The sequence below is a fragment of the Macrobrachium rosenbergii genome, chromosome 57 (genome assembly GCF_040412425.1).
Source record: "Macrobrachium rosenbergii isolate ZJJX-2024 chromosome 57, ASM4041242v1, whole genome shotgun sequence".
NCBI lineage: Eukaryota > Metazoa > Arthropoda > Malacostraca > Decapoda > Palaemonidae > Macrobrachium > Macrobrachium rosenbergii.
Genome location: NC_089797.1, coordinates 8,152,895 through 8,167,894, shown reverse-complemented (window position 1 = coordinate 8,167,894; position 15,000 = coordinate 8,152,895). Strand labels below are relative to the sequence as shown.

General features: G+C 36.0%; 1 protein-coding gene across 3 annotated transcripts in view; it reads right to left on the bottom strand.

The window, feature by feature from the left end:
* Window positions 1-618: 618 nt before the first annotated feature.
* The window catches only part of LOC136837134 (uncharacterized), a 45,857-nt gene continuing 31,475 nt past the window's right edge, over window positions 619-15,000 (bottom strand). For all 3 annotated transcript variants that reach the window (XM_067101750.1, XM_067101751.1, XM_067101749.1), the window contains exons 2-3: window positions 3,500-4,205; window positions 619-2,840 (exon numbers count right to left, since the gene is read on the bottom strand). In XM_067101750.1, coding sequence (XP_066957851.1) covers window positions 2,733-2,840; window positions 3,500-4,192 — 801 coding nt within the window. In that variant the 5' untranslated portion in view covers window positions 4,193-4,205 and the 3' untranslated portion in view covers window positions 619-2,732. The remainder of the gene's footprint in view (window positions 2,841-3,499; window positions 4,206-15,000) is intronic.

Below are 15,000 nucleotides of genomic sequence, written 5' to 3'. Positions count from 1 at the left end.
TAAATAAATAAATTACCAAATAGAATGGTGCCTTTACTAAATGACTGGCAGAATCACCAAACCAAATTTAACATCTTGGAACTAAGTGGAGCAACATCTTTTTCAAAATGAGAAGGTTATAGAATAAACAATCATTTAACCAGTTTGGAAAAATTTCAAAAGGCACTGACCTGTTAAAATTGTGAGTTATATCTACAAAGCAAGATCAAAAGAAGGGCTTAAAACCTTAAACGAACTATTTTGCATTAGCAGTCATCACATGAGTATTAATTAGGTTCAGTATAAAACCATGATATCAAAAAGCATTTCATATCGTAGCTAAGTTCATCGACGTCTTTGGAAAGGTGAGTACTCAAGTCCAAACTGCTCCTTGGTCACTTACAAAATAAAGAAGTACTTCTGCAAATATGTTAGAATTTCCTGTAAATGGTTTGCTGTATTTGGTTATATTTCTTGAACATCTCCATCTTCTTCATTGTGACCTGGAGTAACAACAGTCTTTGAGAATTCTTCAGTGTCTCGAAAATCATCATCTTCATTATGATCTAAAGTAACTGTAGTCTTTCGGAAGTCTTCTATTTCTCTATAAACATCATCAGTTTCGTTATGACCTGAGAGTTTTTCTGTTTCTTGATGATCATCATCTTTATTACGACCTAAGGTAACAATATTCTTTGAAAATTCTTCCATTTCTCGAAAATCATCTTTATTATGATCTCAACTATTTCTCGATAAACATTATCAGTTTCGTTATGACCTGAAGTGACAATACTCTGAGAATTCTTGTTTCTCGATAATCTTCATCTTTATCATGACCTAAGGTAACAATATTCTTTGAAAATTCTTCTATTTCTCGAAAATCATCATCTTTATTATGATCTCAACTATTTCTCGATAAACATTATCGGCATTATGACCTGAAGTGATAATAGTCTTTGAGAAATTTTTCTATTTCTCGAAAATCGTCATCGTATAACAACAATCTTTGAGACACAGGATTCCAGTATTCCGAAGATTGTCCAGTGACTAAAATAGTCTTAGCTAAATAGGACTATCGAAAGTACACAATGATTGATATAGCTGTTAATATGGCCTTTCCACTACATTAGTTTGATAATAGAAATCAGGAATGCTAAAAGCTTTTACGAAACGATCGTGCAATCCAGGAGAGTGAATCTTACCACCCTTGCTATAGTAAGATAAGATTAAAGAGATTTGGTAAAAAATTACGTTAGTTCTGCAGGTTATTATACAGAGATTTTTATATATGTATAAAAAGGAAAAATATAAAATTTTTAGATCACTTTGATAGAAAATCAAGGAAGCTTTCCTATAAAACACCTAACCTAGCCTAACGTAGAAGTTTTTCCCACTTTTACAAAACTATCATGAAAACCTAAACTGATTTCAATTAGGCCTGGGCCACCTATTAGAATTTGCCCAAAACCCTTGAGCCTATGACTACTTATATAGCTAATCTGAGAAAATAAACTAACCTAATCTACTTTAGCATTTAAGTACACTTCACACCCACTTCCAGAATAACATGTCAACTAACGGAAAGTTTTACTAGATTTTACCAAGCGTCGAATTAAATACAACTAGGAAAAGGCTGGTATGTAAAGTACGTTTACTCCTAAAATATAAAAAGAAAAAACAGTTTTCGTTTTGATCAGACAGCGATCAGAAACTGGTACTTTGTACATCCTCAAAGAAGGGAACTTGCTCTTCAGTGGAATGAATTCCCTTCTTTACCAGAAAAATAAAATTCGCTTCTTGCGGGAGCAACTTATTATTGACACAGTTTCACTGGTGACTGACGTGTCTTCTGCGTCTCATCAAATATGCATAACTTCTCGTTGAAATATGAGTCAGGTGCAATATTTACCTTGAGGTCCTTCAGTGCTGAAAGAAATCTATAGACAGATGTCTGACTCCAGCCATGTAGTTCACAGGGGAACTTTCTCGTGACTCCTGCTTATTTACTTATTTATTCCTTGTCATGACAATAAAGAAGAGAATTACGTGCCTGACAATTATTCTCCGAGGTCCTGAATTACAATTTCACGACACTGTCTCTTGCTTTCTTACAAGGCCTCTGTAGATCAATTTATCACATTTCAGGCAGTTTTTACTCCTTTTCCGCCCTTGGTCTCAAACGACCCCAGAGGGTGATCTGAATTTACTGTTATTTGTTTTTTGGGGGTAACCTTGACAGCAGTCCATTTCTTTCCTTCGTTGTCACCTAATTACCACCCCATGCTTTAAACGGTAATTATAGTTCACCTTCCTTTGCCTGATACTTCGGGTTGTGTCTATAGGATGTTACTAGTAGGATATCTCAGAAATAGGCAAGCAGATTTTAATGAAATTTCCCATCTTTTCATCAGGTGACCATACGGAGAAATAACCTCACTCGGAGGAACCGCCTCAGATTTAATTATTTTTTAACATGCTACTATATCAACATTGAGTAAGATTTTACCAAAAAATTCATCATCTACAGAAGGTAACACTATGAATATACCTGTCAAATTTCACCCAACTCTGCTGACCCGCTCCTGAGATAACCGGACAGAACACACGCAAACCCGTAAATATAAAGTATGGGGATTTCTGCAGTCTCAGCTCTCCGTAGTCGGCTGCATCCTCGAGTGGGTTTAAGATGACTTCGGCGGTGCATGCTGTCTACCACTGCTTTTGTCCGTCTTTTACTTATTCCTTTACGAACTTCATATCTCGTTAGGTTTATCCTTGCCTGCGTACTTGGCAAAAACTTGCAGGAGCATTTTGCAAGTTGACAGGAGAATGATGGACAGCACAGTGCAGAGCACAGCAACCTGCCATGGAAATGAAAATAAGGGCAAATTAGGTGTTGTAAAAGTAGTCATAAGTGATAGCAGATGATAGAAAGTAATGCCTAATTATGGCTCTACTAAGGTATGTTAACATATAATGTTAAAGCAGTTCACTGGATGATATTCTTTTGACCAGATTTTTTTTTTTTTTTTTTTTTTGCTAGGTTTCCTGCAGTGACCCAGTTGACATTCTGTAACGCCATTTTCCCATTACGGTCCGATTATTTTCCAAACTTCAAAGCTTCATCTTCAAATTCTTTAAAGAAGTCGTCCGAGGTCAAAGTTCACAGGTGAAAAACGAAGGATAAGGCTAAATGTGTGAGGTATTATGACTTTCCCCCATTTTACAATAGCACAACGTATCATCTTATCAATAGTTGTCAAGTCCATTCAACGCCGACGGCCATAATTAAGCTTTTAAATTATCTAAACAATGTTTTTGACCATATAAAAATACTTAAAGGAACTGATAAAATCAATGGAAATCAACTAAGTTGATGAATGAAACGTTTTAGAGTAGATCTGAAACAAAAACAAACAGTATTATTTGTCTGAAATGGGTTGCGCCTAATACGGCTTTGAAATGTGGATGTGTGTTTGTGTGTGTGTGTGTAAAACAACATAAAAGAAGCACTTATTACCTTGAGCATTTGATATTCATACACCCCAGTCGTCGCTATGAAGACATCCGTCGAGTTCCTAGACGAATTGTTGACGATGGCGAAGGTGCTATTGAACACTGACGAGTCGTAGAGTATCTCGTAATTCGTAATATTGATGGCAATGTCTTCCCCATCGTCGTAATCGGGCACTGCATTTTCCTCGGAGGGAGGCACTTCCGAACTGTCCGTGGCATCATCATCATCTGTGACTGCAATGGGCACGAGAATTGGCTCGTCTTTGCCGAGTATCTTGGCATCGTCGTACGCTGTTTTGTTCAGAGTCCCGTCCTCAGAGCGCCTTCGTCTTGACTGAGTTGCGTCATCTCCGTGAAACTCCGCTCCTAACATTACCTCAGGTCTTCTTTCTCTGGGTTGTTTACGTTCGTTGGCGATATCGTCTAAGGCACCGTCGGTTGGTCGAGCGAGATTCTCTTGGTGAAGTGGAAAGTCTCGGTTAGAATTGATTCGAAAATTGAGGTTTTCGTGAGGGGTGTTGTCGTAGGGCGTTGTCAAAAGCTTCGACACGGGTTGTAGGCCTGTGGCGTGAGCTGTGGGCTTTGGGAAATGTAGAGTAGGGGGTGGAGGAGCACTCGAAGGAGGAGGAAGGGTGGACCATATGGTGGCCAGGCGCAGAACCAGAAGGGTGACAGAATGAAGGCGCCCAATGTCCATTTTGGTGTTTATTCTGTAAGCAGAAACAGGTGATTATTCATTTCTTAGTGGATAATAATACAAAAAACATAATTAAGACTAGGAATAAGTATATGTAGTAAAAAATGAAATATCCAGTAGTTTTCATGTTACACCACACTGGAACTTTTTTGGAACTTTTTTAAATATATATATATATATATATATATATATATATATATATATATATATATATATATATATATATATATATATATATATATATATATATATATATATATATATATATATATATATATATATATATATATACATATGCATAAACGCAAGAGTTTCTTGTATAAAAATGAAAGTATATAGCAGTTACAATGACGTTAACAGCTCAGCATTAAGAAGCTTTGTCTAAATAATCCCTTCATGCATATGCAAGCTGGCATCCCTCAAGTATGGAATGCATCACAAAACATAACACCAACGCGACTGATTCAGCCCCTAGCTGCAACCCCTTTCATTCCTTTTACTGTACCTTCGTTCATATTACCTTTCTTCCATCTTGCTATCCACCCTCTCCTAACAATTGTTTCACAGTCCAACTGAGAGGTTTTCCTCCCGTTACACCTTTCAGACCTACCTATTCTCAATTTCCCTTTCAGCGTTGAATGATCTCATAGGTTCCAGCGATTGGCCTTTGGCCTAAACTCTATATTCCATTCCATTCCATTCCTTCATTTTCAGAGCAATGTATTCTTTCAACACTGAAGGGAGTCGGCCTTTCCTCTTCATACCGTCAGAAATAAAAAAAAAAAAGAGGAAACTCCATTTTAAAATGAATCACTTTTCTTATTCATTAGTATATTAACTTTTTCACACCCTCACTACTTAATTTACTCATTGATTCATTCATTCACTTAATTATTACATTATTATTCAAAAACCCATTGAATTCACTCTCATTCATTTTCTCACTTTTCTCTCTCATTCATTACTCATTCACTTCCTCATTCACTACGTCATTCACCTCTCCCTTAGATCATCCGCTTTTTCTTTCTCGCTCAATAACTCGTCCATCACTCCATTCAATCTCCCAGTCATTCTTTAAAACATTCATTCACTGTCTCTTTCTTTATATCATTTACTGGATCACCTATTCATTAGTTTATTCAGTTTTCAAGTCATTCATTCTGGGGTTCATTGAATGACAGATTTGTTTTTGGTATCTGGTAGCGCCGCCTTATATCGAGAGGTTATAGAGGACAGTCCCCTCATCATACTTGTTAAACTGTTATAGACAGAAACCTGTAACGCCAAATTGCAGAGCTAAATCAGTCACTCACTACGACCCAATATCACTGCCAATGATAATTCTATGAAGAGTCTCTCTCTCTCTCTCTCTCTCTCTCTCTCTCTCTCTCTCTCTCTCTCTCTCTCTCTCTCTCTCTCTCTCTTTTCTTGATGTTGCCTTTATATTTGATGTATACATATGTGCCTCTCTCTCTGCCTCTCTCTCTCTCTCTTGGTGTTGCCTTTAGTACGATGTATACATATGTGCCTCTCTCTCTCTCTCTCTCTCTCTCTCTCTCTCTCTCTCTCTAGGTGTTGCCTTTTGTACGATGTATACATATATGTACCTCTCTCTCTCTCTCTCTCTCTCTCTCTCTCTCTCTCTCTCTCTCTCTCTCTCTCTCTCTCTCTAGATGCTACCTTTTGTGCGATGTATACATATATATACGTCTCTCTCTCTCTCTCTCTCTCTCTCTCTCTCTCTCTCTCTCCTCTCTCTCTCTCTCTCTCTCTCTCTCTGTTGGCTTTCTCTCTCTCTCTCTCTCTCTCTCTCTCTCTTCTCTCTAGGTGATGGCTTTTGCACGATGTATACATATACAGTACGTGTGTGTGTGCATATGTGTTAATGATCATGTGCGTGTCACTCGTAAATTTACAGCTATTCACTACATCCATATGAACTGATCAATGAAATTGTCTATCTCTCTGTCTGCCTGTCTCTTTGTCTGTCTGTCTATCTGTCTGTCCGTCTGCATCGCTCTCGGACATTGAGGCCAAGAGGCAAAGGAGAGCAATAATCACTGGCGGTAATGTGCCCTTAATTAACCGTAATTACAGCGGTATCGCTGTGATTGTCCCCAATATCGGTCCTAATCAGCCCGGAGGCAAATGAAGCTGGGAGGTCGGTTTACTGAGGATCTCAGCGAAGACAGGAGGAAGCTTTCGTCAGCTAGAGGAGGAGGAGGAGGAGGAGGAGGAGGAGGAGGAGGAGGAGGAGGAGGAGGAGGAGGAGGAGGAGGAGGAGGAGGAGGAACAGATTGTCTTTCGATCTTAGCGTACGAGATGGTCCTTTTTTTATTATTATTATTCGTGGGTTTTCGTCATTATTTTGATTTCGTTATGATTGTTATTATTGTTAGCGAGCGTGATTACGAAGCTAATGAGAATAGTTCACAGGTGGGAAGAGAAAGGAACTGAATTAGGAACAGAGAAATGGAACGAACTTTCTCATACACACGCACATACACGTACATACATACGTATATTATGTATAACTGATTCACGAAGATATGGAACGTGATGAATGTATAAATGAAGGCAATTCCACGAAGGGTAAAAGAAACAACGGAGTGGTTGCTAGGCCTTTCGACACAATAGTCCTTTGTTACCGTTGTGTCGAAAGGCCTAGAAACCTCTTCGTTGCTTCTTTTTTTCCTTCGTGGCATTTGCCTTTATTTACACGCATATATATATATATATATATACATACTGTATATATATATATATATATATAAATAATATATATGCATGCATACAATTAAAACGAACCTATTCATATATACACAAATATATATATGTGTGTGTGTGTATATATATATATGTATATATATATACATATATATACATACATATACAGTATATAATGTGTGTGTATTAATGCCTCCAGTAGTACGTAATGTAAAGGATCACTTAGAAATTCCACTATTCATTTCCGTTCCGTGCCTTCCAGACCTCCACTGATCTCCACCCTCCCTTCTCATAGTTCTCACCAAAGTAGGCCAGGGTATTTCAACTCTCCTGGTGACCCCAGGAGCCCAGGCAACACTATCACGTACTATTCTCCCAGGGGTTGTGCGAAGGACATGTCCAAACCACCTCATTCTCCTTTGCATCAACATCTCATATACATATGGAACTCCCGTAATTTCCCTTAGGGAATCATTTCTCGCTATATTTTGCCATGTGAACCTTCGTTTTCTTGGTAAGGTTTTATTTTCAAATCGAACAAAATCTTTTATGGTATAGTTTCACTGTCGTGCCATGTTTCGTGTCCGTGTTGCTTTATAGATCTTAACGGATTTGTGTTTGTTTTACTTTCGTGTGCAATTTCAGAGGATTTGATTTTCAAGTTTTACTCAATCTGCTCATTGTTTGATTGACCTTATTTAGTCTATCAGTGAACTCCCATTCTCTCTCTCTCTCTCTCTCTCTCTCTCTCTCTCTCTCTCTCTCTATATCTATATCTATATATATATCTATATATATATATATATATATATATATATATATATATATATATATATATATATATATATATATATATATATTTATTGATATATACACACATATATATATATGTATATATCCAGTATATATATGGAGAAAGAGAGAGCAAGGTTTGGAGTTTATTGAAAGATACACCTACATATACACACATATATATATATATATATATGTGTGTGTGTGTGTGTGTGTGTGTGTATATAGATAGATAGAGAGATAAATATTTGTTTATTTTGTTTTTTTATTTTCTAATAACTGATCTCTTCTTTCTGTATTTCCTCTTATCTTCTGTTAACTGTTAATTCTTTCAAATGAGCACCATATCCGTTGGAAGCTTGAATCTCGAGTCTCTACCTCTTGTGGGTTTGTTCTATATAAATAAGGCTCATTTTAATAATAATAATAATAATAATAATAATAATAATAATAATAATAATAATAATAATAATAATAATAATAATAATAAATACAAACTGCCATAAGTAAATATTAAACAGGGGATATGATTTATGGTCCCGACGGGTTTCGCCAATTTAGACATTTTTCAGAGGACTAGCACACAGAAGAAATTTGTATTGTAAATTTGCTATGATGTAAGCCCAGAACATAAGATCGTATAAACACTTAAAAATGGACGTTTCCACTTGGGAGCGGGCAGAGTAGCCCTTCTTGACAAAGAGATAGTATGCTACTCATAAATCTTGTTTTCACAAAAAAAAAAAAAAATTGGTCTGGACGATTTACCGTTGTTATACAACAACCACACAATTCGTCGTCACTGGAACCAGGATTAAATCCGTTTTTATAAAATCTGCAGATTTATTTCCTGAGAAATATTAAAACCAAATTGCATGAACACACAAGCCTGAGAAATATTAAGGTAACCCACATTTCAAGCTGTCGTGCAGAGGTGCATATTTTACGATAATAGTCATAAACATTTGGCCGAAGTAAATGCCAAAATAGCATGCGCAGGTCATTTGGCATTTGTTCTGGGCCTTGACCTGTATGCAAGGAAGTGTGTCGCAGGAGAATTATGGCACGCGTCCCGTTATCAATCATCTTATTGGTGTGTTAATCTTTCTTTCTTTTTTTTATCTCATCATATATCTGTCTAGATATTAATTTATTCGACCAAAGTCCCAGAGAGGAAACGCACCTTCTGGAGTTAGAAGGAGAACGCATACGTGAAATTTACGAATTATTTATTAATTTTTCATTAATTATCAGTTAATTAATTTAATTAATTAATTTATTTTTGTATTTATTTATTTATGTGTCACCCGCCGAGTAATCACAGAACACAATGCTATATTAACCCTTTAGCTCAGAGGGCATTACCATCGTATTTCTCCGGAAAATGAAGGATTAACCTAAATAGAAAAACCAACGACGTAATACGATGATTTGTATCCATCTATTCCTTTCCTGTCTTTTGTTAGTTTTGGGTTATATTTTTTGCATTCTTTTTAATGGGTTTTCAAAGATTAATCATTAATGTCTAAGGCTCAGGCTTGGAAAGATTTATAAACGCATCAGATTATCAGATTTTTTATCCAGTATCTATTTTTTCTCTGTCAGTCTTCGTAAAACCAAGAGTCAGACAAGTAAAAAATGCCCCGAAGTGTCTTCGGCGCAATCGAGTTTTCTGTACATAGTATAATCAAGGCCACCGGAAATAGACCTGTCTTTCGGTGGTGTCGGTATAATAATGTATGAGCCACGGCCCATGAAACTTTAACCACGGCCCAGTGGTGGCCTATCCTATATCGCTGCCAGAAGCGCAATCATGGCTAACTTTAACTTTGAATGAAATAAAAGCCAGTGAGGCTAGAGGGCTGCAATTTGGTATGTTTGATGGTTGGAGGGTGGATGATCAACATACCAATTTGCAGCCCTCTAGCCTCAGTAGTTTTTAGGATGTGAGGGCAGACAGAAAAAGGTGCGGACGGACAGACAAAGCCGGCACAATAGTTTTCTTTTACAGAAAACTAAAACGTTGTTCCATCTGGAAAAAAGGATGTTTTCTCATAGGCTGGAAGGACTCACCGCCCTGGCCCAAATTTTTCTCTTGTTAAGTCAGTCCTTAACCACTGTCAGAGTCTGCAAGGGCTTGAATTCACAATTATATGTTTAACTTTTCTTTAAAAATTTTAACATAATTCACTTTTCAAAAGGCTTTACTGATTCTCTCGGAGTCTTAGCAAGACAGAGGCCTTTAATACCAAGGGGAAACTTCCTTCCACAGTGCGTGTTCGCCAAACCTCATAGAGGTCAAATGACAAGAGACTCTGTATCTAATCTCAGTGGCCTCTAATCGAGAGGGTGGTCTTTTGTGAAACTTGAGAGAGAGAGAGAGAGAGAGAGAGAGAGAGAGAGAGAGAGAGAGACCAACAATGGAAGCTGTAGCTGTCAAGAGGAAAATTTCTGTGTAGTATAAATGGTTTATGACAACTTAAGAATGTGATTAATGTAGAGATCTTCGGATAAGGTTTTGAAAAGGCTGGCTCAAACCGTTCTAAGATGGTTTGTCCATGTGGAGAGAATGTAGGTCGATCGGTTGGTGGGTAGAGTGTATTATACGAGTGTTAGGAAGGGGAGGCAAATAGGATCTAGACATTTTAATAGATATTAAAGTGAAACAGGTAAAGGGAAAGGGAGGATCTTAATACTGTACTTAAGAAGATGAGGTGAGTGGCGCAGTATGTGTTCGGGAGTTGGTGGAAGTTAATATACATGGGTTCATCCATGATTCAGTAGTCAGGGTCATAATATATATATATATATATATATATATATATATATATATATATATATATGTATATGTATGTATGTATGTATATATGTGTGTGTGTTTCTGTGTTTGTGCGTGCATGTATATGCATGTGTATTCATGAGAAACTAAAATAGTACGAGTCTGCATAATATGAATTAAACAAATGAAGTTAAAGAAAAGCTACCCGTACCTCAGCTAGTAAAGGTACAATTAGCGAAAGGGTGAAGGGTACAAAAGAATAAATACAAAAAGACTAAACACGACGAAACTTACTCCTCACGAATGATCGTAAAACCTTTTAAAAGAGAAAAAATTCTAGTTAAAGTATCATAACATAAGAATGACAGGCGCAGTGGTTTGAAGCCAGACACGATTGGCTTGTGTAATGGACATTTCCAGCGCCTCCTAATAACAGGTTCTGGCTTTTACGCATGTTTCTCTCTAACCCCCACCACCACCACCACCACCACCATCATCCCCTTCCCCATCTGTCACTCATTTCCCCTCCCCGCCCCCTTCTCTCTTGTTCGTCATGAAAGGCAGGGCCTGACGAGACATGCTGGAGAAAGCAGTATTTTATACTGCATGCGATAATTGATTACGTTATTCAGGTGCGTAGACGTTTTTACCTATTATAGGTAAAGTTCCTGTCTTCCTGAACTGGGGTAATGGTGTACGTGAAGGTCTTTTCAAGGTCACAGGGCAGACAGTTTGTTGTTTTCTCATTTTTTAGTAATTTAATTGCATTTTTGTCCATTTATTTATGAATCTGACAATTTATTTTTTTCTTTTTCTAATAAGTGATCTCTTCTTTCTGTATTTTCCATTACCTTCTGATGCTTCTTTGAGATGGACACCATATTCTTTAGAAGCTTGAATTTCAAGTCAATGGCCCCTGTGGTGGGCTTGTTCCATATGAATTGGGTTCATCTTTTGAATATTAATTGTATTGATTCCAGAATGGTTTTATCATCACTTGCCAATTGAATTTACACTTATTATTACCTTCTAATATGGATAACATATGGAGTTCTAAACTACGTAAAAGTACATAAAATCAAAACGTAAACTATGTAAATTAAAGATAAAATAGCCAAATTTCTAAACTACGCAAAAGTAGGTAAAATCAAAACATAACATTCTGTAAATTGAAGATAGAATAACCGGATTTCTAAACTACATAAAGCAACGTAACCTACGCAAAGCAACGTTAAATCAAAAAGTAAAATTATGTAAATTTAAGATAAAAAAGAACCGGTGTTCTAAACTACGTAAAACCAAGGCCTTTAGACCTTTCGTAAAACTATGTAAACTCAATACAAAATAACCGGAATTCTAAGCTACGTAAAGCTACGCAAACTACGTAAACTCAAAAGAAAATAACCGCGAACTTTTGTGACGAGTCATGTAGCAAGAGGGGAAATGATTGACCCCAAATGAAAGGAACTGTGGTTCCCACGCAAAGGTTTGAGTCTGGTGGGGTCTATCCGGACTGAGAATGCCTCTTGAGTTGTAGTGAGTACGTCACGAGAACTCATTCTTCTTCTTCGATTACCGAAGCGTAGGATTAGAGGACTTCTGTTATGCCCTTCAGTAGCAGTGTGGCTTTCAATGCCATTTTGTGTTATAGAGGTCCTGTCACGAATTTTTTCCCAACCTCTTCTTACTTATTTTTGTACGTAAACTTTTTTTTTTTTTTTATTATTCCAAATATCTTCCTACTTATTGTTGTACGAAAACTTTTTTTTTTTGCTAATTATTTCCCAAGTATCTTCCTACTTATTGTTGTACGTAAACTTTTTTTTTTGCTAATTATTTCCAAATATCTTCCTACTTATTGTTGTACGTAAACTTTTTTTTTATAATCATTTCCAAATATCTTCCTACTTATTGTTGTACGTAAACATTTTTTTTATTATTTCCAAATATCTTCCTACTTATTGTTGTACGTAAACATTTTTTTGGCTATTTATTTTCAAATATCTTCCTACTTATTGTTGTACGTAAACATTTTTTTTCTAATTATTTCCAAATATCTTCCTACTTAGTGTTGTACGTAAACATTTTTTTTTTCTAATTATTTCCAAATATCTTCTTATTTATTGTTGTACGTAAACATTTTTTTTTATTATTTCCAAATATCTTCCTACTTAGTGTTGCACATAACTTTTTTTTTTTTTGCTAATTATTTCCAAATATCTTCCTAATTATTGTTGTACGTAAAATTTTTTTCTAATTATTTCCAAATATCTACCTACTTATTGTTGTACGTAAAAAATTTTTTTTTCTAATTATTTCCAAATATCTTCCTACTTACTGTTGTACGTAAACATTTTTATCTAATTATTTCCAAATATCTTCCTATTTATTGTTGTACGTAAACATTTTTTCCTGCTAATTATTTCCAAATATCTTCCTACTTATTGTTCTGCGTAGACATTTTTTTTCTAATTCTTTCCAAATATCTTCCTACTTATTGTTGTACGTAAACATTTACTTTTTTTTGGCATAATAAGGAAAAATGTTGAAAGATTAGTATATTGTCAAGCTTATCAATACATGTGTTCTCTTCTTCTCTCCTTCTGCCGTACACACACACACACACACACACACACACACACACACACACACATACAAGCACGCATGCTTTCAGCTGAAGGTCAGGCTTCTCTGTCAACTGTGACTGCAATTGATTTTCATTACTGCTCTTATCACGTATTTTTTGTGGCTCTAGGTTCTTTGTTTAAGTTCATTATAATGAGGAAGGCATGGTGCATGTTATTAACAGCAATTTTTAAAGGTTGTGTGTATATATATATATATATATGTATATATATATATATATATATATATATATATATATATATATATATATATATATATATGTGTGTAATATATATATATATATATATATATATATATATATATATATATATATATATATATATATATATATATATACACACACATACTCACACACACATATATATATATATATAAAATGTATGTACGTATATGTATAAATATACACATATATATGTATATTTGTACTGATATACATTTATATTTCCCCTTCGAGAAAGATAGGCTTCGGATGGTGCTACCCATCCTGTTTTCATAAACAAACTTTGGGGAGAGGTTGCTAGCCTCATGCCCTACCCGTAGAGAAGTTCAAGGTGCTTAAGAACCGACCCATCCAGGCATTGAGCAGACTCGAAGCAACTGCTGAACAAAAGGTGAACTTTATTTTTTTTGCAGAAGTTTTCGCATAACGTATTAATTTCTTTAGACTTTCTTTAGTCTTCTCTAGTCTTGAAAGCGTCTCGTTTTCTCTGCAGTCTAAGACGAATGTAACTGACCAGAAAGTCTTGAGGCTGAAAAACTTGCTTCCCGATTTGATAAGTCTAATAGTTCCTATGTTCCTCATTGGACGGGTGGATACCGTTCTCAGCTAGCGCTCTGCTGGCCCCGCGTTCGATTCTCCGACCGGCCAATGAAGAATTAGAGGAATTGATTTCTGGTGATAGAAATTCATTTCTCGCTATAATGTGGTTCGGATTCCACAATAAGCTGTAGGTCCCGTTGCTAGGTAACCAATTGGTTCTTAGCCATGTAAAATAAACCTAATCCTTCGGGCCAGCCCTAGGAGAGCTGTTAATCAGCTCAGTGGTCTGGTTAAAGTAAGGTATACTTAACTTTAGTCTTATACGCCACGTTTATGATCAGGTCTTGAAAGTTTAGGAAAACCACAAAACAATCTGTGTGTGTGTGTGTGTGTCTGTGCGGGTATAAACACACTTTTCATTGCCAAAGTAGGTAAAACTAAATCAAATAAAAAAAGTTTATAGTTTGACATAAATAAGTCACGACAAATTACACAAAGAAACTCTGGAGGTACTCAAATCAGTTTCTTGTCATGTTTGACAAATTTTGGATCCACGTTAACCAGCAAGTCACGAAGCTGAAAGACTTGCTTCCCGATTGGATAAAAGTCTAATAGAATTTCATACTCCCAGTTTATGATCACGTCTTGAACGTCAGGAAAACCACAGAACAATCTGTAATAAAATCAACGTGTTAAAGTGGTATCCAAAGAGGCATTGGTCGATATCTAGACTCCAGTCAGTGTCCTGAAGTCTAGATACTGACCAATGCCTCTTTTTTGAATACCACTTTGACACGTTGATTTTATTACAGACTGTTTTGTGGTTTATCCTGACGTTCAAGACGTGATCATAAACTTGGAGTATGAAATTCTATTAGACTTTTATCCAATTGGGAAGCAAGTCTTTCAGCTTCGTGACTCGCTGGTTAACGTGGATCCAAAATTTGTCAGACATGACAAGAAACTGATTTGAATACCTCCAGAGTTTCTTCGTGTAATTTGTCGTGACTTATTTATGTCAAACTATAAACTTTTTTCATTTGGTTTAATTTTACCTACTTTGGTAATGAAAGGTGTGTTTATACACATACACACACACGCACA